Consider the following 24,743-nt stretch of genomic DNA (forward strand, 5'->3'; position numbering starts at 1 on the left):
TTCAGCCGGGCCGTGATGTGCGCGTGAACACGTCCATCCAAATGCTCTTCGCGTTGTCCTTGATCTCGGAAACCGGGCCATCCTCAAATGCCGTGCACAGCTCGTGGTTGAGGGTGTTGTTCATCCCGTCCTCCTCGGAAATCGTCACGATATCGTAAGGGAAGCTGTCGGACCCGTCGGCCTTCGCATCCGCCAGCCGGGCCTGGTGGAACCCCTGGGTCCAGTTCTGCGCGGACTCGACGACCCTGTCCTGGTCCGAGGACCGGAAAAATGGGATCTCGTCCCGCGTCAGGGCCCCGTATCGCTCGTAGAACTTGGTCCCCGAGTTGATCAGCTCCTGCTGGCCAAAAGTCGTGAGCTGGTCCGCGCCCAGGGTGTAGACATAGTCCTTGATGAACTCATAGCCAGCGCCGTAGCTGGACACGGAGCTCTGGATGCGCTGGATCGTCGAGTTGTACACGGCCGTCTTGCTGGACGTGGGGTCACGCGCTCCGTGCCGGCTGAGGATCTGGACGAAAGTGAGGGTGCACTGCTCTGGGACGGCGTTGTCTATCTCCGAGGGCACGGCGAAGTAGGGGCTGTACTGGCCCCAGAACTGAGAGATCTCAGGTGAGCACTGGAAGCCGTTGGCGACGGTATCGCAGCTGGACTCGTTGACGGCCCTCACCACGCGCCTGGAGTATGCTGTTAGCACGCATGAACAGGTCCCAAGGAGCGATGGAGACATGATGGGCCGGTGGGTACTCACGCAGTGGCGGTGGCCAGGTGGTAGAACACAAGGAGTGCCAGGGCGGCCATTGTGCACTTCAAGACTGTCCGATGGCGGTTTGACCAGAAGCCGAGGGCCTGCTGGGCCTCCCTCGCTGGGTTGCGGTTCGCGAGGGGGCTGTACTTATATCTGCCACGCGCCATATTGGCCGTGTCCTTCAGGCTGTCCCAGAGACCCATGGCTATCGGTCCCCTATTCCCGCGCCGCACGTGCTCTCGGTCATCCCTGGTCCAGGGGCGAAGTGACGATGCCGGGTCCTCTCTGCTAGTGGGTGGGGGGTGGAGATGCAGCTACGGCATTCCACCGTGTTGCTACCTTCCCAATCAGAGGGAGAAGGGTGGTCGATTGTGTGAGTCGCAGAGGGCACTGGACAGAAATGGTCGGAGCTGTCTGGGGATCCCTCGGTGACGGAAGTGGTAGGGTCGGATTCGCGGGTTGATGCGACTCGGCCAATGCTCGTGCCCACGTGCGCCGTGACCTTGCGGTTGAGCATTTGTGAGAAATTAATTGCGCGGGGGTCCACTGTATGGTCGCTACCTAGCTAGGTCTCTCGCAACACGTCAGTCCGGTCAGTCCAGGTCACCTCGAAGATGGACATTCCAGGTCGGCGGGCCGATAAGCATTTCCCGCCCAGGAAACGGGTTGTTTCATCAGCTGAGAAGCCTCCCCATCTACGTAATATTCTGGTACCGCGCATGAACACCGTGCTATCCAATGAAGATCGCACTTGAGCAAACCATGGAATTTGACTGCTAAGCCTCCGCTGTGCTCGCCTATAATTAGGCGTTACGTTAAGGTTCGCTTCCGGCAGATCTCCCGCTTTGGCGGTTCAGCCGATCCTACGAGGGAACCCTGAATACGATACTGTCACGGAAACAAGCAGGCATGGAAGACAGTCAAGGTAGATGGCGGTCCTAATGGACAATGTCAATTCGTACTTGGTATCCATGGTATCTAGAAGGTAGCTTCAACAGCAAGCTGCAACCAGCAGCGGTGACAACAAGCAACAGTAACAGCGCTGGCCAGCCATGAAGACAAACGACGTAAATCAAGGGGCTTCGATCGAGAAGCTTCCCCTTCGCGAGTGGCTGCGATTTGCAGACCTCAAGGACCAACCATGATGCTCTCACATCCGCGCCTTTAACCGGCCCATTGCCTTCCTGGGTCTTGAATTCCAAACCTGCCGGGCCCACCCATAATCATATTAGACCCTGTACCAATTTTGCGACGTCGCATTCTCAACATTCGCCCTGTCTTCTTTTATTTTTTTTTTCGTTTCTTCGTTGAATTTCTGTTTCACTGTGTTACGGAGCCTTCAGAACGCAACACCGACTGACGTAGGTCGTGGGCCTGGTAGCGCCACTCCGTCGACGGGCCTATCGCGACTACCAAAAGTCCCAGTTCGCGTCAGGCTCAAGCTCGCCGAGTGCCCACTCATGTTTCCAGAAGTGGACGAGCTGTCCTTCCTCCTTGCGTGCTCAGGGGGCGTACTCCCAGGACTCCAGTTGGATGTGGCTGTGCCAGTCCCAGGGCCGACGAAGGGGTCTTCGTCGGTCGAGTACACCGAGTGCGTCTGGCTTCGTGTGATGTCGGACATGGAGCCAAAGCTGCTCCTCCGTCCGGAGAAGACGGCGGATGGCGGCAGGGTCTGGTAGAAGCCTTCGCGATCAGTAAGTGCGCGTGGTGCGTTGGTCACGCTGTCGAGTGAGACGTCCCGCCTGTGCTGAGGGGACGGGACTTGTTCGCGGTCTTCCACGCCAGCGGGGAACAGCCAGCTCGACACGCGAGAACGATTTCTTCTTCCGCAGTGGAGGCCTGAGGATCAGAGGTAGAGGTGGTGCGAGGGGCACACCTATGTCGACGCTGTTGTCAATGATCTTGGGGCTGCGCCATGGAGGATGGGAGTTGAATGCGGACGCGGCCACAGGCCTGGGCGGCGCCGAGGGCGGAGCATGCTGAGCTCTTGATTCGTCGATACTTTGAGTGCGATACTGTTCTTGTGGTGGTGGGGGAGGAGGGAAAGCACTGATTTCAAATGTAGAGCGCGTCGAGGGTGCGGTTCGAGGGCGGTCGATGCTGAGGCGTTCCGCAAATGACGGCCCGGAAGGTGGCATCAGCGGGACGGGAGGCATGGGCTCTTCTTCATCTTCTGCAGCAACGTAAGTGTCTGATCAAATACTAATGCGACAATCGGTGGCATTTTGGGCTACTCACCAGGCAGGCCATATACAGAGCCCGGCCGGCTTAGGCAGAAGCTCTGTCGCTCCTTGACCGACTCGATCTCCTCCTCCAGCCTCTCTTTCTCGATCATTGCGCCTGCGATACGCTCCACGATGGCTTCCACACTCGGCGAGGTATAGGCTCGGGGTCGCGTGCGAGCACGTGGTGGTATCCTCGGAGGACTGTCTCCGGTGCTGCTGGTAGTCCCAGTTGTGAATGACGCCACATCGTTCAGAGGACGTCTTGGTATGTGGAAAGACTGTGACGAGTAGCTCCTTGAGTGGGCGAGTGTGCTAGCATCTTCGTCAAAGGTCTCCCTGGTGAGAGCCCGCGGAGGTGGTGAGGGAGTGGCTGCAGCACGTGTGAAATATGGCATCAAGGGTGATATTTGGTCGTTTGATTGGTAGATGCTCAGCTCGAGGGGCCGGAACGCTGGAGCGGATCGAGGCAAGTCTGCCGCCGAGGTCATGAAGCTCACAGCTCCCGTCCCGGTGTGCTGGAAGTTGAAGGGGTCCGATATCAGGGGTCGAGGCGCTTTCCTCTTGCCAGAGCGAAAATTCCGGTCGATCCAGCCCATATCTGCTTGCTTCGCTGCGGCCCTCTTGCTCTCCTTCCGCACTTTTCCCATGGATGACGCCCGCCGTCTTTGCGCGCGGGGCGGCGGCATTGGTGCGGGTTGGTCATAGAAGACCTGGTAGTATTTCTCTTCTGGTGGGTCTTGTCGGTTCAGCACTTGATGCCTCGGGAGAGTATCGTCCATGGGATGGATGTGGTACACACCAGAGCCAGACTCACTTCGAGGGTCCTTGCCGTCGAAGCATGGGAGGAGCAAAGCCTTCATGGTATCCAGCCAACCATGTGAGGCTTGCACGCCACTGGAACCCATGTTTATGGTGATTATACAGAAAACCCCCTCATGCCGGCCACTTGTGGTAGGAAGGTAGCAGGCTGAGTGAAGAACGACCAGCGAACTGAGGGCATTCGAAACAGAGCAAAAGACAGGAGGGAGAGAAATGAACTAGTTATTACGGGTATGAGGGAAACAAAGAACGAACGTTCCGCATGGCCAGATCTGACGAGATCGGGCGGCGACTCCAACATAAGGGAAAACGGAGAAACCTGGGAACTCAGGTGGCATACCTTATTCTTTAGTATTGCCGGCCTACCTGCGTGACCCGGACGGGCCTCATCACCTTCCTCCAGAGACCCACGGGCAGCGCAGCGCAGCGCAGCGCAGCGCCCATTGTGCACGCCCATTGTGCACACCCTCCGACTACACAAGGTAGGTCCAGCTCTGGGCTGAGGCACGCCGGGCCACGCTGACTGTGTGGACGAGAGCAGGAGTCGTGGATGGAGAGGTCTCAGTTTGGGCCATTTGATAGGCCGTGCTGGATTGGCCGAGGACCAGTCGGCGGCTACCGGCCAGGGTCAGGATGGCTGGCGCTACACCCCTGCTTCTACCGGGGCCCAGTTGTGTTAGAAGAACAATCAAGTAGAGCGAGTCGATGTCTTAGAATGCCTTGGTTTAGTGACCACCCTCAACCGCAGCTCCTAGGGATCCCCGAACGTTAGGGCTGGTACTCAGAGCACACGAGCAGACTGAGCCTGCAAGGCCCACCAGCATCTGTACCACGAGGCCTGACCCTATCGATTGTCCTGCAGAGCTGGGAAGGCTCTCCAATAGGTAGCCATCCTGTCGGACCTGGCAGACTGTCGCAGAGGAAAGGTCCAAGGCGTCGATGGCCAGGTCGCGGGCTAACGTTTGGGATCCTGGGAGCTATGCACCGGGGGTGCTAGCTTCCTCCAGCGTCGCCACAAAACTCCGAAAAGATTGGCTCGTGGGACCCCAAGATTGGGTGAGAACAATGGGGCACCTGGGGCATTGGATTCGTGGCATTCTAGGGACACACCCCATGACAAAAAGGGAAGGCCACAGGAAGGCTTGTTGACCAAAAGCAGACCGTGAGGAAGACGAAGGGCAGACGCGAGGGGGCATGCAGCTTCATTTCCCCCGGCAGGGCCTCAGTTTCCTCGACCATGCGGCGTGTAGCTCATTGGTAGCTGTTGCTATTCTTTGCTGAAACCGTGTCGCAGGCCCAGTTGGCCAGCCTTGAAGCCAGGCACACCGTCTCATCTGGTGCAGATGAAGGGCGGCCCAACACGGCGGCCGCGCCGCTTCACGAGCGAGCAGGCGAGCGAACGGGTACTGGGATTCGGTGGGTGGGTGGTGGTGTCGTCCTGCCAATCCCATCCGTTGCCACCGCGAAATGGCAGCTCGTGTGGGAGCATGCTGCTTACTGCACTCCACACAAGAAGCAACGGCCCGCGTCGGCAACGTGCGCCGGTTACAGAGAAAAGAGCAACATCAAAACAAGCATAGATTGCGCGGTTGGATTGGGCGGCTTGCACGGCCTGGAATTGGCTGGGCTGCTACCTGTTTCGCGGGTGACCATCCCACAACATCGCGCCGTGACATGTTCGACAACAAACGGTCGGATAATATTCAACAAATACATGACCCAAGGCACGGTGGCACAAATGAGCAGGCGTCTAGCCCATTTCGCAGATGAGCAACACGATGTGCCAGCCCAGCGCCTTGCGTCGAGGCCGGGCAATGCGGGCCTTTGATTCGCCGAGCGGTCACTTGTCATGGAGGCAAAGCAATTTCAACCGTGCCTCTCTCTTCTAAGAATAGGCGACTTGGTGCCACCGGGTTGCCTACGAAGTACCTAGGGAGGCCGCAAGAGTGGCCGGGCAAACACCCACAAAGAAGGTGTGAGCTTGTCATGCGCCGCGTCTCTGAAGGTCTCGAAAAGTGGCGAGGAGCGTCATCTCTGTCACAAGATTTGACCCGAATTCTGGTACGAACTGGGCCGTGGTGTCGTGCGGACAAAGGAAAACGCCTCCTTGCCAGTCTGTCTTGGGCACAGCCTGCGGGAGGCGCCCGACGCCAACGGCTGAGATTACCAACATGACATCGAAGCGCTTTCAGTAGGATGACCTGGTGGGATGTCCTGATTTGGGTAGACTCCTGTGGGATGACTTTCTATGACCTGTGGTGTGGTCTCCCGCGGAGAGTGAGGTCACCTCTCGGTCCTCCTTGGGACTTGCTGCAGCCGTGCCCGCGTCTGTGACCACATGGATCGCAATGCTGATTTAGCTGAGCGCGGAGACGGAAGAAGGGACCGTCTTCGTCTCGGGCAGTATCCCAGCAGTGCGAAGTTCCCAATGCCGCAGTAAACGGGGTGGCGGAGCCAGAGATAGAATCAAGTCAGCGAAGCATGAAGCAAAGCAGGAGGCGATGTTTTTTTTTCACTGTTATGCAGTACGCTACCGCGTGCGGACTGACTCGGATGCAGGCTTGGACATCGCATGCAGGTAAAATGCGCTCAGAGACAGGTGTGAGTGAGCTGGTGCGAGAACGACGTGTTGTAATAAATGCGTATTTCAAAGCACACTTCGAAGGCGCTTTCGTGAGAAATGACCGACGGACCGATCGACGGACCTGCTGCTGACCTACATCGTTGATGAGACGAGAGCATCTTCGGAGCATTTGCTGACTAAGGGGAGACAAGGAAGATACATCGGTACCCGACTAGAGATGCATCCTGACGGGCCGGCCCCGGCAAGTTGAAGTGAACAGCTTGCTGTTCGAAAAAAGCGCCAAGACACGGACATCCATCAGGACAGCTTGTTGTTCGGCTTGCATCTCCAGTCTGCGAAGATCACGGTGTAGTGCCTGGACTCGCTCTCACACTCGCAACCATTCACTTAGTTTTGACTGCCAAAGGACACCACCGTCCCCCTTCCATTCTCTCATCGCCTTGAGCATTTCCTGCTTTACCGTCAATCACACACAGCAATCGAACCACACACGATGCAGAACCCCAACGCGCCACCACCAGGTGGCATGCCTCCTCCTGGAGCTATTCCGGTGCCACCCATGCCACCAGGAGTGCCTCCTCTACAACCTGGCGTGCCGCCCACCCCGGAGCAGATGGCTGTCATCAGGCAATTCCAGCAGCAGATGAACCAGAGAGTCGCCCAGGAAGCCGAGAAAGCCGGCCTGTCCGTTCCCGAGTTCGTCCAGCGCATGCAGCAGCAGCAACAGGCAATGCGAGCCCAGATGCTCGCAAGACAGCAGCAGCAGCAGCAAGCAGGTGGACCGCAGCAGCAGGGCCAGCAGCAAGGTCAGGGACAGCCTCAGGGACAGCCCCAGGGCCCGCCTCAACAGATGCAAGGTCGTCCCGCCGGCCAACCGCAGCCCATCACCCCGGGGCCTCCCAACCCTGTCGCCATCGCCATGGCCAACTTCCTGCGCAGCCAGGACCTCAAGCTCCGTACTTGTATTTTGAATGGCGAGCGCAAGGACATGTTCAGAGGTTTGTACCCCATGTTTCTGGCACCGCTTCGGTTCACTTGGTTCTGACAACCGGAACAGTGAAGAGAGCCCTTCGAGCGTTGCAGTCCCCAGCATATGAGAAGGCACGCAAGAAGAACCCTGCGCTACCCGAGATCACCGACCGACCATCTCTCGAGAATGCCTTCAAGCTCCTGCCCATGTCCATGCTGGCCCTCCGAGTCGAGAAATCCGATCCCCACGCCGGTCACGCCCACCCTCCCAAGCGAACAAAGCGTGTCAAGGGTCTTTGGACAGTGCGCATTGTGCCACAACAGGACGCTGGCGACGACATGTACTACGTTTGGATGTACGAGGGAAGTCAGATCAAGCGCAAGGTCTATGCCGCCCTTGCCCTCATCGCCATTTTCATCATTGTCCTCTACCCGCTGTGGCCACTCAAGATGCGCCAAGGCGTTTACTATCTGAGCTGGGGTTTCTTGTGTCTGCTGGGACTGTTCTTCCTCATGGCCATATTCCGTGTCATCCTCTTCTGCATCACCTACTTTGTCGTCTCTCCTGGACTATGGCTGTTTCCGAACCTATGGGAGGACGTCTCGTTCGTCGATTCATTCAAACCCGTCTGGGCTTGGCACGAGGTAAGTCAACTCGAGCGCACTGATGCAGTGATGTTCCCGCTGACCAACTTGCGACACAGACCGCGAAGAAGAAGAAGAGGACCAAGTCATCTGTTAGTGGAGGTAGTGTGAACCCGCAGGCATCGTCATCTTTTGCTGCTGCCACCGGCCAGCCGATGCCGGCCAGTGCGACAACGACCGCCACTGAGACCCAGATCGAAACGGGAGGCGGCCAGCCACAGCAGAGATCTTACGTGGCTCCACGGGTGGAAGAACTCGGAGATGACGAGTAGGAGCTTGTCTGATTATTCCTTTCCTTCCCGCGAACAACTTGGGCGAGTCGCTGTGGGAGGACCCATCACAAGTATAACATTCCGTGCTGTGAGCACTCAGAATTGCTTGTGCAGGTCCGATAACTTGCATTTTCTACATACAACGACTCGCCCGCGCACACTGCGGGCTTGTCTTGCGCAAGCCACTAAGTCGACTGTCACTGCCCTTTCGGCGGGACTTTTCATGTGCTCGCAGATTGCTACTATTATGTATATTACCGTGGAGAATGCAAAAGGCGAGGACGCCGTTGATACCCATCTGGCAGCATAACGAGATGTCTAGAGGGCCATGGCCTTCAGCTGGTCCCCCCTCATGCCTCTGAGCCAGCCGCACGCTCGTAGTAATGGATAGCCCCGGCCGTTGAGGCACAGTTGCCCAGACTTCCACCGGTCGCGTTTGCAGCCACGGGGACGGCGTCGTAGTCTTGCGGCCTGCCATTAACATGGTGATCTAAAAACAAATCAAAATCAGCGCGGTGCTCCCAGTCTGGGCAGTTCTCTGGTCTTTCTCAATACTCACAGTACCAAATCTCACTCAACTGTGTATACCCATTGTCCAAGCTGCCGGCTCCGGCCTCGGTGGCGTTAAACCGCTTGCCCGAGCAACCAATGTATGGCACCTCGCCAAAGGCCCCCGCGAGCGCCGACTGGATATCGGCCAGGTCATACGTGGTGGTGTTGCTGGGCGTGATGCCCGCGGCCTCGAGCCAGTCCCACGTGGGCAGGCCGCGGAAGTATTCAACGGCGGTGGCGAAGAAGTCGACGACCTCCTCGTGCTGGACGTACTGCGGGCCGTAGCACTCGACGTCAAAGGTCGAGTAGCAGGTCGCGTGCTTGGAGAACTCGTGGCCCCAGAAGTCGCCGTTCGGCTGGCCCTGCGCGACCCAGTACTTGTTCATGTAGGCCAGCAGGTCGTGCCGGCCGAAGGGCTCCACGAAGGTGCCGATGTCCGGCCCCGTGTAGGGGACGACCGGCGTGCCGCTCGGGGTCCCTGTCGTCGTGTTGGGCGAGGGCTTCGGGTCGTACTGCCGGGACAGGTCGCAGTACTGTGTGTATGACCCGTTGCAGAAGTCTGGCCATAGGCCGTGCAGGGTCCACGAGTCGGCTGGGAGGACTTGTCCCTGGGACTCAAAGCCGGTGTAGACGTCCCAGAACTGCGTGGCGAGGACAAGACCGCCGAAGGTCTCTGTACAGCATGAATCGGTGAGGCTGGCCTGGGCACCAACCGAGCATGACAGGATGGGGTCGTCTGGTGAGTAGATCAGCCACATGAAGTTCTCTCCCCCATCAATTCCCCCTCGAGAATCTTACATAGTTGGCAAGTGTGGTTGGCAGTGCTCTCGTTGTAGAGACCGCGGCTGAAGACTGGGGCGGAAGCCGAAGCCTGCCGCACGACAGTAGCGAGCGCAACTGAGGACAACACAAAGCGATGCATGCTGTCAGGTCACAAAATCATCAAGCCGGAAAACCGTGTACAGGCAGGCCCACGGTCAGAAATAGCGGGGCAGACCATTTTCTTTTAAATATTAGACATCTTTCAGCTATCTCAACGTAGCATCCGGGAGCGCCTATCGCCCCCGTTCAAAATGGGTCTCGGAAGAAGCCAGCATTCTAGAGGCGAGCGAGGCTTGCTTTGCTCCGGACCGGGGCACCCAAAGAGGAAGTTGGCGATGGGCGAAAGGGCGAGAAGATCACCACGTGCCCGGGGTGGCAACGCGAGCCGGATGCGCCTGCACCAACTGGCCCACCTGCTCGCGCTCTCACCTCTGACAGGTCAATTGGCAATCAGCAGAGATCCCAGGGCGGCGGGATGGATCCCTTCTAGCGCGCATTCCAGGGCCGTACCTTGGCAGCAGTTCAGGCCTAGGCCGAATCCTCTATCTCCGGAGCTGGGATGAACTGGCGGGCACATGGGCAGCCGGCATCCGCTGCCCTGGACTACTTTCATCCCGGGCAGCCGGAGAGAGAGAGAGAGAGAGGATGCTCGAGCATTTTGATGCGTCCACTCAATCGTATAGCATTGTCAATGCGTCTCTGCATACATGCTGTCAAAACGGTTGCACAGAGGCCCTGCTATGATGTGAAGCGATACTGCACAGGGGGCTTTGTTTCGCCTGGCTGTTACTGGGATCGATTTGTAGATGCACCCCTCCCCGACCGTCCGATGGGATTCAAGATGGCTGAAGACACACCAGCGGACTTACATGACGGCCAACGAAGCCAATCGAGTTTTCTGAACAAAATGAATGTTAAGTTCGTCACAAACGGGGTTAAAAAGAATATAAAGCGAACCAGCTTTCTCATTATCGGACAAGCCTATCCGGCGCACCTTGTACCACCTGAGGAGAGCCTGAGGCGTCCTGGGTAGATTTTATGAACTGACCAACATCAATGGCCCCAAAAGGTTATTTATTACATGGCGGCAAAGGAAATAAGAAGAGTAGCTGGGGAATCCCAGCAGACATGCTCAACCATACGACTTGGACTGCGTGAGTTCTCTGAAGCTCATAGTAGAAGTATCACGTGTTGGGCCAATTGACTCGCCTGAGAATGGCGGAAGCACTGTGCGTTTGACAAACAGTCGATAAGAGTTTTGAGGTAACACGTATTATACTAGATGAGTAAATTCCAATTGTCAGTTATGGGTCCGTATGTGCCACATTGTGGAACATCAAGGCAATATAGGGGTACGTCGTCGGCAGAAACTATATAGCCAAAGAGGACCATCATACGATATGCGCGAGGTCGTGCGAAAAGAAAGCTTGGTTGACAAATGTCGCACTTCTCGGGGCACCAGGACCGCTGCTTGGCGTGTGAGGTTTCGTCTTTAAATCTGCACATTATGAAATACTTGAAATGTACCCGGGATGGCGGGGCCACTTCAAGACTATATCCAGACAACACACTGCTGGGTGTGATACAGGTGACACATCCCGCTGACTGCCCTTTTCCACGTCCGTATGTGCACATGGATAAGACCTGAGCCACCTCCATAACAGAGCTGTCATAGAGCATCCCTGTAGGTTGGCTTCAGCTCAAGTTGACTCTCATCGCGGCTCACAAGTCCGACCCCTTTGTTGCATCCCATCAAACTTTCCCAAGTGAGGAATTTCTTCCGTTCCGTGGCCATGTTCTCAAATTCACCGATGCCACCTTCATACAGCTGGTAGGGTAGAAAAGGGGGCATAGACTTGACTGCTTCGAGATCCTGCACCATGATCTCTCAAGTCTGGCCCTATGTATTGAGTGTCTTGTAGAGAAAGACGCCATCTTTGAGCTCACTAGAGGCATTGAGGCTGTAGTTGGGCACCGTTCCGATCTCTTCATATCCCAACTTCTTGAAGACTTTCTCGGCAACACTTCCGCTTTCCGCGTCGGCCATCTCGAGTTCAAAGTCAGTGATAGTAACAACGCGGGGTGGTCAGGGAAGGCGCAGGATCCTCACCAGAAGCGTCTTGCCCTTCAGGGTTGCTTGCCCATGCACGGCGTTCATCAACGTCACGGACCCGGCCTTCCCCCGGTACTTAGCGGCGACGAGGAGACTCTCGACGCGGGCACGAAACGGACTCGTTTCTGAGTGTGGAGTTGCGAGCATGGCGACCCCAACCAGATCTTCTCCCTTCACCTTGGCCCCGGGCTCCGCCTCATTTAGCAAGAGGATGATGACTCTCTCCCCTGACTTGGTCTCAGCGATCCGATCTTTCCACCAGTTGAGGAGCTTGTCGTTGGTTAACGGGGGGAGGAAGCTCCCGATCATGAGGTCACGAGTAATGCATTGGGCGTGTAGGCCGGCCAGATACGGCGTCAGATGGGAGTGTGCGGCGGGGTCGAAGACCGTGGCCTGTGCAGTGCCAGGCATGTTGGACATCTGTTTTGAGAAGATGACAGTCGAGGCATGCGGCCTCTTGAAGCCCTGCCTCTTGTGTCGGTACCTGCCCGAGAGGTCTCGAGTGCCAAGAAGACAGCGACAGAGGTCCGGTGTTGCGGCGATTGGGTGCTGAGTGGCGTTGTCTCGTCTTGCCGGGGCGCAAGGCCTCTTTCTAAATTGTCTGGCGTCTGTGAGGCCACTGGATGGACGTGAGCACTTGAGGAGATGACCCGAGTAGTATGGTGCAAAGGAGCCTCGTGCGCTCAGAGAAATTCCCCAGTGATTGTTGCTACAGGAAGACACAGTGATCTGGGAATCCCGAAGCAGGAGACGAAGGACCAAGCCGAGGGCTAAATAGTCAAGCGGATGGCACAGGGAGAGGGGCACGCAAGCCAGCAAACGAAGAAAATAAGGGGTGGAGGATGCACACCTCGGCTCAGGATCGTATGAAGATGTTCAATGCTGTTCAACAATTGCTGTTCACCTTCTGAGGGCGCATTGAGGGGAGCACGAGTCGGCAGGTACCATGAGCTACAGTGTTCAGGTATGTACGGCTACAGCCCTGCTGCAGCGCAGTACACGATATCGACGTCTCCGTCTAGTGCGTTCTGCCCGTGCCCGCACCGTACCTGGCAGGATGGACAGGGGCATAGCTGCCTCGACGAGCTGATCAGACTACCACAGTGCAGGGACCTCGGCACGAGACAATCGCTACTAACGGCAGCCACGGCGCAGATTGCTCAGGCACGGGCAGGGGTAGCTGTCGGCGCCTGCACAGTACACCGTCAAGGTAACAAGGCTGAGAGCGCCCAGCTCCTGCGCAATTGGCTCAGAAGTGGCCGCAGTAGCGGTAACCCGCACCACAGATCCCTGGCATGAGCAACCGCAGCTACAGGTCAGAGCATGACAGCTTCTAGAACCTTGCAACAACCTACCAGGTTACGTAGGCGAACCACCTCAATCAATACCTGCCGGCATAGGTACCTACGAGGAAATAAGGAAGGCAGGTAGGAGGCAGGTACCCACCTACCTACCTGAGAATCTACTCAGGTATCAGTACCTACCCAAGAGTACCTGGGCAAGCACTCAGCTACTGAAGAAGGAAGGCATCGGAATACACACTTCACACCCTCTCAAGTGCGTCAACAATGCCCCTCGTTACACAAGTTTCAACAACCATCATGCTCCCTAACACGTTCCATGGACCTGAAAACAAAACGCAACTCTTCCGACCCAGACGCCCCGTCAACTTCAGCTCCAGTGCCTCATACCCAGGTAGACGGCGATGTCCCTCCCACGCATGGCTCCGTCCCCGTCATCGCCTATGCGGTGCAACTTGGATCCGTGGCCAGCACGTTGCATCCGTCGACATTTTCGCTTCCTGCCGCCACTTGGGGTCCTCACCTGTGAGAAAATGTCATCTTTCTGGATGGTGTGCAGACACCAAGAGAATCTTGATTGTTTATGCAACGGCCCTACACCACTTCCGCCGTCGTGAAACCTGGATCCAACATCACCCAGTGTCTTGATTTTATGACACCAGCGGCCAGCCCAAAATATCTTTTTGACCGGGGGGGGGGGAGGCCTTGGGGACTCTGAAAATCACCAGCCTGACCGAGCCTCGTAGCGTTAGGCAAAGCCCGGTGGTTTCTCACACCGGCATCTTGTCCGAGTGACCCGAGCTTCCACTTCTGCCTGTCTTTGGCCCGGTTTCCCCTTGATTGCTTCCTGTGGTCGCCGACTTAAAGGGCAGTACATGTGGCGCAAGCCGCTTCTTTCCAAGGTAGCTCGATCGTAACAACACGATCCCCGAAGGGCCACTGATGCTTGGACGTCGGAAGAGATGAAACTCACGACAAGAGGCCAGCCACGAACCATGGACCACGGCTAATCATTTTCAACAGAATATCAAAATCCACCTGGCACCACACAGCTGAGAGCGGTTACAAGAGGTTACCATGACTTGGCCGTATGCTTTCTTCCGAATGACAGATCGATTCTTTGCGTTGTACTTGGCTATTCGGTATGTTTTCATTCCGAGAGTCCTGTGAACAAGTCCATCCGGCAGCAGCACAATGACGGAATCTGCTGTCAGCGTCGCTTAAACTGGTGGCACGATTTCAGCCACCGGAGAGCTGCAGCTGAAGATGGACTCTACCTACCTTTCCGGAGCACTTAGCTAGCGTCGGACGAGGCTCCAATCACGACGCACACGACGCGGATATCTCGCTTGCCAGCCGCAGTGGGATCTTCTCCGCTCGAAGACGCCAGCATGGGTGCTTCGCCTGTGCTTTCCACTCGGAATGTTTGTGTGATGATCACCAGCGTGGCCATACCTTGCTTGATTTCTCGGCAGAAGACTGAACAAGTACCCCTCGATATCGACGATCGACTTATAAAGTTGTGAGATTGGTGCGAACATGAAATTCAAGTAAGTACAAGCGTTGCTCCAGTGCTGGAAACCTCGAGAAACGGAACCAACCAGGAGGTGAGATACATTAGCAACATTGCACAAGACTTTGCCGCTCGTTTGCTCACACAAGTGATAGCCTTGGAATAATCTGTCTCTTCGACACTGATCTTAGAGCTCCACAAGCCGTCCCTGCTGTCTATACGGCGTGTAGCTCACATGTCACCAAAGGAGCAACGTAGAGGGATGGGCTGGGTCTCCCCACAATTGTAAGAGGCCATTTGGCGTCAAGCACTATTACGCGCAGTTCGGCAGCGACAGCAACAGTTCTTCTTGTGAGAAGAGACAGACTATTATAGCAGCGACAGCAACAGTTCTTCTTGTGAGAAGAGACAGACTATTATACGACGCCGATTTCCTCCACGACGAGGACTCAAGACATCCGTCTTTGGTCATGAAATTATCCAGAAAGACCCAAGTGACGAATAGTGTCGCCGGTGCCAGCTGAGTTACTTGTATCCAAGATGATACGAGACTATGATCAACTCACAGCTTGCCACGAACAGTTCTCGGCAGATGACACACTCTTGGACCTGTCGAAACTTCTCCGCCGCTCAATTGACAGCATCAAGCACTGTGTAGCAAATGATCAGGACCATCAGACCCCTGCATTTTAAGGCACTTGATCTTACAGCACCTACCTTGAAAGGACTTCGTGTACCAGTGGGTCGACTGCCCAGGAGATTACGGACTTTCCTAGTTTGCACAGTGCAGTCGGGAGGATGCGTCACTTCAACATTGATTTCTTTGCTGCCACCCTGATTTCATCACCAAGAGCGCCGGCATCAGACAACCGTCAACTGGTCGACACAAACCGTGAACGGCTACCTGAAAGTATCTGAGATAAAAAAAAAAACAGCATTTTCAGCACCTGGATGCAACCGGGGGAATCGTCTCTGTTGCAAGTGTGGCACCTGCTGAATATTGATTGATCAACGGAGTTGATTACTGACCGATAACCGTCTGGTCATTGTGCCTCATGGAGAGTATCCAAGCAACGCATAGCCTACAGCAATCGCGAAGGTGTAGCTGCTACCTATCGTTCAAGGGAACAAATGACACCCCCACGAGTGGTGAAGTCGAACAATACTTGAACCCGGTTGGAGAGAAAGCGATGATCAACCAAGATGTCATCGCCAAAATCGCAGCTGGCGTTCTTGGATCTGGGGGGATACAATGCATTTGTGGCAACCCGGCTCTCTATTGTTCCACGGCCGATGCCACGCATATGCCAGTATGTTCCGATGTCTCGGATATTGTACCTGTGCTACTGGATCACATGTCTCACTGGGCGAGTCGGAAACTATGGACGGGACTTCCAGGTCGCGTAGCCTACCTGGCAAACCACGTGTGACTGTAAGAAACAGTCACGTTTTGGAATCATCCTCAGCCAGAGGGCTTGGCAGGAACGCGACTTTTAAATGATACCAACGGCTTTGGTCAAGTGTTTAGGGTTAGTTCTCACCAAATTTCTTGGATCTGGCAGGAAGCGCTGTGTGACATTTTCGAACGAATGACTGTTCCAGCCTGGATGTTCTGACTACATCGAGGTGAGGTCGTCTGAGGCTCACAGCTTGCTTGGCTCATACTTGGCTGCTTACAGGTTCGGGCAACTCCGCAGTAGTTGTTGGTACATACTTATTAAGCGACGCTATGACTGCAGCCCTACTGTGTACCGGCATAACGGCTTGTTTCAGGTGCCCGTCGTGCCGGCGTCGAAGCTTCGCCATAGTCCAGCTAGCCTCAGTTGCGATTAAGAACGGTTGCAGAGAGCATGAAGCAGTCACGCTGTAGAGCTGGGCTACGCGGACCATGCCACTGCGTCTAACGCGTCAGGTCCCGGCGGTCTGGCGAGAGGACCCAGCCACTCAAAGCCAGACAAAACAGCTGTGCAAATTCGCAACCGACCAAACCCTGCAGGGCAGTGATTGTCCCGGCGCAGCGGCGATGTCTCATCCAATCGTCATTGTCACTCTCTGGACTGAGCCACGTAGGCCAGCAGAGCTTCCACAATCACGAGAGTTATTTCTCAAGTAAGAAGCTGTAGCTGATCCGACCTGAATACACCGCTCTGATGAGTGGCTCCTCCTGAGTGGCAGTGAAGAGTTCCAAGATATGCAGGCCAAGACCCTGTTTTTGCAGGGAAGCTCTGTTTCGACCCCTCAGCTCCTCCGCCGCTGTCGCGGATCACTGTCGGCGTTTTGAGACGGGCCGTAAAGAGAGGCATCCAGCCAATTCCTCAGAAACCGAAGAAAGTATCATCTTCAAACCCTACCTATTTTCGTCGACAGAGGGCTGTACCACACTTATAGCATTCGTCGGGGACCCAGCGCTTGGTTTCTCGGCCGACAGGGAACGCATCGAAAGTTTTCAGGGTCTGCAGCCCGTCAAGCATCGTGGAGACCGCATCGTGGCTTTGCGTGGAGCTACCCCTGACTCTGACCTCACAGAAGAGAGGCAGCCCCCACATTGTCTTATCGACCGACGTGTTTATAAACACGTCGTGCATCTCATTCCGTCTTATTCTGCTCCCGCACGTCCGGTAAAGTCTCTTGACAATTCGTGGCAGCAAAAATGTCGAGCATCTTCAAGAAACTCGAGCAGGGCCTCTCCGGCGTCTTCGGCTCCGACGAGGAGAAGCACTCGCACACGCACGATGGAGCTGAGTGCCACGCTGACCTCCACTCCGAGCATGCGGCGAACCGCTACTCATCTTTTGCGCCCCAGACCTCTGGCCACGTAAAGTGGCACGTTGATGGCTGCGCTTACTTCTGGGCGCTTTCTGAGGCCATCGAAGGTGAGATTCCATCCTATGCCCGGAGCTGAGAAGTGAGAGAGGAGTATGGCCTAGGGCATACTGACGGCGGAAAACTTGCAGAGGCGAAGGAGTCCATCTTCATCCTGGACTGGTGGCTGTCCCCAGAGTTGTTCCTGCGCCGGCCCCCGGCGAAGAACAACAAGTACCGCCTGGACAACATGCTCAAGGCCGCAGCAGAGCGAGGAGTCCAGGTTAGGGTCATCGTGTACAAGGAGGTCGCCCAGGCCCTGTCGTGCAACTCTGAGCACACCAAGCACGCCCTGGAGGAACTCCACGAGAACATCAAGGTTTTCAGACATCCGGATCACATGCCCAGCAAGCAGGACATTAACGCTGAGATCAACACTGCCTTCCACAACCTGACCCTCGGCGCTTTCAGCCTGTCCAAGATGTCCGGGGACAGCCTGAAGACCCTCTACGGTACCCACGATGATGTCGTGCTGTTCTGGGGCCCACCACGAGAAGCTCTGCTTGATTGACCACAACATTGCCTTCATGGGTGGCCTCGACGCCTGCTACGGTCGTTGGGATACCAACTCTCACCCCATCGCCGACGACCACCCCGGTAATGTTGACGGGATCATCTTCCCGGGCCAGGACTACAACAACGCACGAATCTATGACTTCGAGGGCGTCGACAAGTGGGAGCAGAACAAGCTTGACCGCACCAAGTTCTCGAGGATGGGCTGGTCGGATATCAGCATCTCGCTGGTCGGGCCCATCGTGAAGAGCTTGGACCTCCACTTCACCGACCGGTGGAACTACATCTGGGGCCAAAAATACAACACCGATGACAACACGAAGTACCAGAGACTCGAGGACAGTGAAGTCTCCCACGCCCCGCCCAGCCGGAGCCTTCTTGAGGAAGGGCAGTACGAGGCTGGCCAGGTGTTTGGTGGCATCCAGCGCCATTTCACCAGGGGTCTGAGCCGTGCTCGGGGCGAGGAGCCGCAGGAGCAACGCAGCGAGGGCAACGAGGCTCACATCCAGCTGATCCGAAGCTGCTGCCCGTGGTCTTCCGGGCATCCTACCGAGCACTCCATTGCGAACGCCTACATCGACGCCATCACGAAGGCAGAGCATTTCGTCTACATGGAGAACCAGGTAAGTCCCCCCCTCACCCACCCCCAATACTCTTCGTGCCACCAGAGGGCAGGACCTAACACTAGGTTTAGTTCTTCATCACTGCCACCGACGACGAGCAGAAGCCTGTGTACAACAAGATCGGTGCGGCCATCGTGGCCCGTATTCTGCGCGCACACCAGGCCGGCGAGAAGTTCTCCGTCATCGTCGCCATGCCGGCCGTTCCCGCCTTCGCCGGTGACCTCAAGTCCGACGGCGCCCTGGGCACCCGCGGCATCATGGAGTTCCAGTATAACTCCATCAGCCGCGGCGGCCACTCCATCATTGAGAAGCTGACGCAGGCTGGCATTGTGCATCCCGACCAGTACATCTCCTTCTACAACCTGCGCAACTACGACCGTCTCAACACCTCCGCCACCATGCAGCGCGCGCAGAACGAGTCAGGCGTGCGGTACGAAGACGCCCGCCGCGAGTTCGACGACCACGTCGAGGCAGGGTACGACGGCTACTCCCGCGACGAGCACGTCGAGGGCCGGCTGGGAAGCCAGTACCGCCGCTACCAGGAGGCTGCGCAGCGCCAGGACGACAACACGTGGGACACGATCTCGGCGGCGTACATGGACCAGGGCCCAGACCTGAACTCGATCCCGTGGGAGGGCGACCCGGAGGCCGAGATCGACGCGTTCGTGTCGGAGGAGCTGTACATCCACTCCAAGGTGCTGATCGCCGACGACCGGCTCGTCATCTGCGGGTCGGCCAACCTGAACGACCGGTCGCAGCTGGGCACGCACGACTCGGAGATCGCGGTGGTGATCGAGGACCCGACCCCCGTGCGCTCGCGCATGAACGGCGAGGAGTTCACGGCGTCCAAGTTCGCCGCCAGCCTGCGGCGCCAGCTGTTCCGCAAGCACCTGGGCCTTCTGCCCGACCAGCGCTGGGACCGGCCCGACGCCAACTTCCACCCCGTCACCCGCGGGCCCAACGACTACGACTGGGGCTCCGAGGCCGACCGGCTCGTCGAGGACCCCATCAGCGACGACTTCCAGCAGCTGTGGCTCAAGACGGCCCGCACCAACACCGAGGTCTTCAGCCGCGTCTTCCACAACGTGCCCAACGACGTCGTGCGCACGTGGGACGACTACGACTCCTTCTTCAGCAAGTACTTCATCATCCCCGGCTCGGACGAGGAGAAGGAGATCAGGGAGAAGGAGGAGAAGGAAGAGAAGAAGCGCCTCAAGCGCGAGGCGGCTGAGCGTGGCGAGGCCACCGAGGAGGACAACGACGAGGAAAAGGAGGATGAGGACAAGGAAAGAGAGGAGAAGAAGGACGACGAGGACGACAAGGAGAAGCCGGCCAAGGTCCCATACGGCCACGTCGTCAAGAGCGAGTTCCCCGGCGGCGTCCAGGAGGTCAAGGAGCAGCTCCAGCGCATCAGGGGCACCCTGGTGGAGATGCCGCTCAACTTCCTGGTCGATGTCAGCGACATCGCCAAGTCCGGGCTGTCACTGAACGGCTTCACCGAGGAGATCTACACGTAAGACAGGCAGACAGACTCCTGCGAGGTTTAGGACGGGTTTGGATCTTGTACACCTGAAAGCAGCGTTGAATTTCTAGCCTTGCTCGTCGCGATACTCGTGGTCAATCTGGATTTCCACTCGAAATGTTGTGACAACTCTGCGCAATGTGTGCTACTGTCTCTTGCATTGGAAATCCCATTAACTCCATTAAGTCGCAAATGCTTGACACAACAGCATCCGAAGGGGTCTGTCTTGGCCTCCGCCTGAACGTAATTCATCGAACCAAGGAAAAAGGAAGTGATATTAGTATGCAACATTTGGCCCTTGTCCTGTCAACCTGATACTCCCTCTCGAGCCTACCCGCGCTGTCCCTTTAAGCTCCGGACTTATAGTTCGGCTCTGAGACCGCTTCCCAGGCCTCTTCCTACAGTCTCTAGAGTCCCAAAAGCCGGTTTGATACGCCATGTATAATGACATGTGCAGGAATGACGTTTGATATACATACAGATTTTGTGTGTGGTCGCCATGGGCCTCACTGCCCGTCCTGGGTCCTTCATGGAGGTTCCTGTGCTACAGCGGGTCCTCCATTGTCGCACGAGCCCTTTCCCTTCAACTCAGTCCGTCTTACCGTTGATGTTGGAGCCGAGAAGAGGTGCTTTGAAGTCCTCGCTCAGGAAAGGACGACCGTTTCTCCTCCTGTGGCGACCACGGAACCATGATGCGGAGCCAAGGATCAGACCAAAGATACAACCGAGAGTGAGGTACGGGTGCTCGGAGAATGTGACCCGCATGTCGAAAAAGATCTTCTCGAAGCTCGAGATGGTCAGCTTCGGCTTGAGCTTTGGGGGCTGCGCGGTGACCTTGTTGATAGTCTCCAAGATTGAGGTGCGCGACGGGACAATGTAGTTGCCCGTGCTGGTTTGGTCCCAATAACGACGATTCTGAGAATGAGTTAGTATATGTGCAGCAAAGATAACACAGAAAAATTGAGCTTACGTCTTCGTCATTGATGATGACCCTCTCACCATCCTTCACATCAATACCATATGTGGTACGGATCCACCTCTGCCAAAATACTCCGTCGACCCACGCAAATGCAACCTCCTTCCGATCTGCTCGGTTCATGTTGACCTGTTGGCTCTTGGCAGCTCGGAGCGCTCTCTGGTCTCCACGGTCCTCGGCTTCCTCGATCCGCAACTGCTTTGCATCACGCAGCTCCTGACGTTCTAACTGGAAAAGTTGGATTTGCTTGTCCATCCACTCAGTAGCCGCGCTCTTCATTTCTCTGATAGCGCCAGAGAATGATTCTTGGTCTTCCCTATTGAGGATGCCCAGGACCACTATCTTGCCATCCATAATTTCACGAGCGTTTGATGCGGTAAGCTCCGGGATAATAGGTAGCCAGACTGATTTCATCCACTCAAGAACCTGACGAGTATTTCGCATCTCATTTGGCGTCAGAGGGTTGTAGTATGTTGGTCTTCCTTCCCGAGAAATGATGAGCCGCGGCCAAGTCGTGATCTTGTACCTTTCGTACAGCTTGGGATCCTGGGTCTTGACCAGCTTGGCTTTGCCAATGAGGCTGAGAGGCAATCGCTCGAGAGCCGCAAAATCCTCACTTGTGGTCGCGTGGTCGTAGAAGTAGATGAAGATGACCTCTTCCTTCTCCTCCATAACCGCGAGAGAATCGGCGTCAACATCGCGGACACCGTTGGAGAGGTCGATAGCCTTCTCAGCATAGGTAACAAAGTCACCAACGCCTCGGAGACCCTCATACTCTACTCGCTCACCGCCTCTGAAGAAGAGGATGGTCGGATAGCCACGGAGACGAGCATCCTTGCAAAGTCGCTTTTCTGCTTCGCAGTTGACCTCGCCAATGTTCAGCTTGCCCTTCATTTCTTTAGCAAGCTGCTGCCAGTTAGGCGCCATGGCTTGGCAGTGGTGACACCAGGGAGCATAGAACTTGATGAACCACGGTTCATGGGTCATCGTTACCATCGTCTGGAAGCTTTCCGCCGTCAGGGGGACGGAAGCGCCGTTCGGGTTTGGGGTCTTTGTGGGCTTTGCCGGTTTCTCAGGCTCAACTTTCGCGGGAGCTGGTGCCTTGGGGTCCGCAGCCTTGGGCTTCTCGGCCTTAAGAGACCCCAGTTCTTCGACAGCAGGGGCGGCAGCTGCAGGAGCCACAGGAGCCGCCGCTCCAGAACCAGCCTTAGCAGGCTCCCTGAGCTCTATCTGCGGCTGGGCATCGGGCTTGGGAACCGAAGCTAGTTTCGAATCATCGGCCGCCTTTGGACGAGCCGTGGCGAGGGGTTCGGGAAGCAACAGTGCCTTCGGTCTGGATCCGGGTCTCTCGCGCTCGAGCACGGGTTCGATGGCGTCGGTCAGGAATTTCAAGCTCTTAACACCTCTGTAACTCTCGTTCTTCACACCGTCTATGAACAGCATCGACGTCGGGTAGGACTGGACCCCGTTTCCGGCGCATAGATCGTAGAATGCGACACAATTTATCATTGCAAAGCGCCAGTCATAGTATTCTTCGAACGATTTGCCGGGGCCCGGTGCCGGATCGGTGTAGTAGAACTCGTACAGCGTGCGATAGATTGGCGCAAAATCCTGGCAATGTGGGCAGTATGGACTGTGGCATGTCAGCAATACTTCCGGGCCGGTTTGACCACGACCGAGAGCCAGGAACGCACCTGTAGTGTTTGACCAGCATGTATTTTGACTTCTTGATCTCTGCCTCGAAGTTGTCCGGGGTGAGTTCGAGCATCGGAGGGACCTTGATACCATCAAACGTGGTCGTTTCCAGGGACTTGTCCTCTGGTATTTCATCGTCTTCGAAGTCGTCCTGGGCAGCTACCCGGGCAGTAGCCCCGAGGAGCAGGCCCCAGGCTAGGGAGGAGAACCTCATGGCTTATGTTGCCCAAGAGATACGACGTAGTCGAGGGTTGGACCCGGTCGGGTGGATGGTCGGGCGATGGCTGGTCGATAGCAACACGGGGCTGTCGACTATACGGGTGCCGGAGCACACCTGCGTCTGTCGCGAATCTTTTCCGGCAGCCGTGTCACCTAGACATCGGGCGTCACACAACTGATTGGGTCCAGGCGAAACGCGTATCTCGAGTCTTCCAGGGCAAAGTCGATGAGGGTGGAAGGGTCAGGCACGGGCGACGGTGGCGATCAACGCGGAAGGGATCTGTCCGCCTGCTACCAAGAAAGGGGCTTGCAGTATAGATAGCGTCAGGAACCTGCGCAATCGCTTGGACGGGAGAACGAGAGAAGGCAGGGCGACAGGCGACGCAAGGAAAAAAGTGATACGGCGAGGACGAGGACGGTTTGCAACGCAAAAATGCAACGCAAGACAGTGAGCGGGTGAAGCGAGGCTAAAAGTGGTCTATCGAACAAGGAGGTGCAAGCGCAAAGTGCAGGTGCAACTGGCAACTGTGGAAATGCGCCATGTCACACGAGTGCCAGATTGCCCCAAGCCAAGCGCCGTCTCGACTCTTGCTGCGTGCGTGCTCAAATGCCTGGTCTGGCCACCAGAGGGACGGCAAGTGGAATGTGATTGGACAGTACACTCTATTCTCGGCCGGCCCAGCCTGGCTCAGGTCCCAGAGGGCCCTGGGGGATCTGCGGGTCGTGCCCCGGTTTTAGTGGCTTCCACCCACCCCTTCTGTATCTACCAAGCAATAGCAATATTCTACAGTAGTTCCGCCCAGATGGCAAGAACGACCTGGATCTGGTCTGGCCAAGCAGGTGCCCAGGTAACTTCCGTGTGAAGCCCACGTCGACCTCCTGCTGCCGATCTCAGGGTCCACAAGGAAAGCTCACATCGCATTTGGTGGTCGCAGACGCCCTGCTCACTCACGAGGTTTTATTCCATGCCTCGATAGCAGAAAGTCGTGTCACTCACGATCTTCAAGCTGCGTCCCTTCCTCGGTGGCAGCTCCCAGTCCTGATACGAGCTGGCCGGACACGAGATCAAGGACACTGCTGCGACCCACCGCCGGTAAAACAGCTGACCATTCCATGAAGCTGTAGACTGAAAGCATGGAGCCTCTGCCCAAGAGACGCCGTCTGGGTGTCGAACCCGGCGAGCAAGATTGTACGGGCACTCCAGGACAATCGACTCCTCGCTCGCTCAGCCATCCCGTCAGTCCTCCAAGGAAGCGAAGAAGCCGTCAAACAGCCGCCCAGTCTGAAGGCAACGAGGAAAAGGCCCAAATCACGCCTGCAAGTGCTGCACACACTGACGCCCCTCCACCAAGTCATGAAGCCAAGCAGACTTTCAAGTCACCCTTTCAGCTCACTTGGATTCAGGATCTCCCTGATGCTGCCAACACCGACGCTGTCACCCTGCGAGACATCCTCGGTGACCCCTTGATCGCAGAATGCTGGGAATTCAACTATCTGCATGATGTTGACTTTCTCATGTCTCATTTCGACGAGGACACAAGGCACTTGGTTCAAGTTCATGTAGTCCACGGCTTCTGGAAGAAAGAGGACACAAGCCGTCTGATGCTTCAGGTCAGCCCGCTCGTTTTGCATCCCACTTGACGGTCTTGGCGACATGCATCCACGCCGGAACTACCTTTGCTGACGGAAGCAAAAGGAGCAAGCTGAGAGGCACAAAAATGTGACGCTCCATTGCGCATTTATGCCTGAGATGTTCGGCACGCATCATTCCAA

General features: G+C 56.4%; 6 protein-coding genes across 6 annotated transcripts; 2 read left to right on the forward strand and 4 right to left on the reverse strand.

Annotated features, from left to right (window-relative positions):
- Position 1: 1 nt before the first annotated feature.
- Positions 2 to 3,830, reverse strand: INS49_000836 (uncharacterized protein; the record flags this gene model as incomplete). Its single annotated transcript, XM_043161671.1, has 6 exons — positions 2 to 674; positions 749 to 961; positions 1,497 to 1,542; positions 2,261 to 2,492; positions 2,632 to 2,918; positions 2,984 to 3,830. 6 exons carry the CDS (start codon positions 3,828 to 3,830, stop codon positions 2 to 4), a joined length of 2,298 nt encoding a protein of 765 aa, XP_043030177.1.
- Positions 3,831 to 6,866: 3,036 nt separating this feature from the next.
- On the forward strand, positions 6,867 to 8,259 carry INS49_000837 (uncharacterized protein; the record flags this gene model as incomplete). Its single annotated transcript, XM_043161672.1, has 3 exons — positions 6,867 to 7,371; positions 7,431 to 7,987; positions 8,047 to 8,259. The coding sequence occupies 3 exons, from the start codon at positions 6,867 to 6,869 to the stop codon at positions 8,257 to 8,259; spliced, it is 1,275 nt and encodes a 424-aa protein (XP_043030178.1).
- Positions 8,260 to 8,609: 350 nt separating this feature from the next.
- Positions 8,610 to 9,733, reverse strand: INS49_000838 (uncharacterized protein; the record flags this gene model as incomplete). Its single annotated transcript, XM_043161673.1, has 3 exons — positions 8,610 to 8,749; positions 8,819 to 9,547; positions 9,610 to 9,733. The coding sequence occupies 3 exons, from the start codon at positions 9,731 to 9,733 to the stop codon at positions 8,610 to 8,612; spliced, it is 993 nt and encodes a 330-aa protein (XP_043030179.1).
- Positions 9,734 to 11,533: 1,800 nt separating this feature from the next.
- On the reverse strand, positions 11,534 to 12,166 carry INS49_000839 (uncharacterized protein; the record flags this gene model as incomplete). Its single annotated transcript, XM_043161674.1, has 2 exons — positions 11,534 to 11,680; positions 11,744 to 12,166. 2 exons carry the CDS (start codon positions 12,164 to 12,166, stop codon positions 11,534 to 11,536), a joined length of 570 nt encoding a protein of 189 aa, XP_043030180.1.
- A 5,044-nt stretch (positions 12,167 to 17,210) lies between these two features.
- On the forward strand, positions 17,211 to 20,075 carry INS49_000840 (uncharacterized protein; the record flags this gene model as incomplete). Its single annotated transcript, XM_043161675.1, has 4 exons — positions 17,211 to 17,433; positions 17,515 to 17,888; positions 18,052 to 18,558; positions 18,630 to 20,075. 4 exons carry the CDS (start codon positions 17,211 to 17,213, stop codon positions 20,073 to 20,075), a joined length of 2,550 nt encoding a protein of 849 aa, XP_043030181.1.
- Positions 20,076 to 20,668: 593 nt separating this feature from the next.
- On the reverse strand, positions 20,669 to 22,965 carry INS49_000841 (uncharacterized protein; the record flags this gene model as incomplete). Its single annotated transcript, XM_043161676.1, has 3 exons — positions 20,669 to 20,995; positions 21,051 to 22,689; positions 22,751 to 22,965. The coding sequence occupies 3 exons, from the start codon at positions 22,963 to 22,965 to the stop codon at positions 20,669 to 20,671; spliced, it is 2,181 nt and encodes a 726-aa protein (XP_043030182.1).
- Positions 22,966 to 24,743: the final 1,778 nt, after the last annotated feature.

The sequence above is a fragment of the Diaporthe citri genome (assembly GCF_014595645.1).
Source record: "Diaporthe citri strain NFHF-8-4 chromosome Unknown scaffold_1, whole genome shotgun sequence".
Lineage (NCBI taxonomy): Eukaryota > Fungi > Ascomycota > Sordariomycetes > Diaporthales > Diaporthaceae > Diaporthe > Diaporthe citri.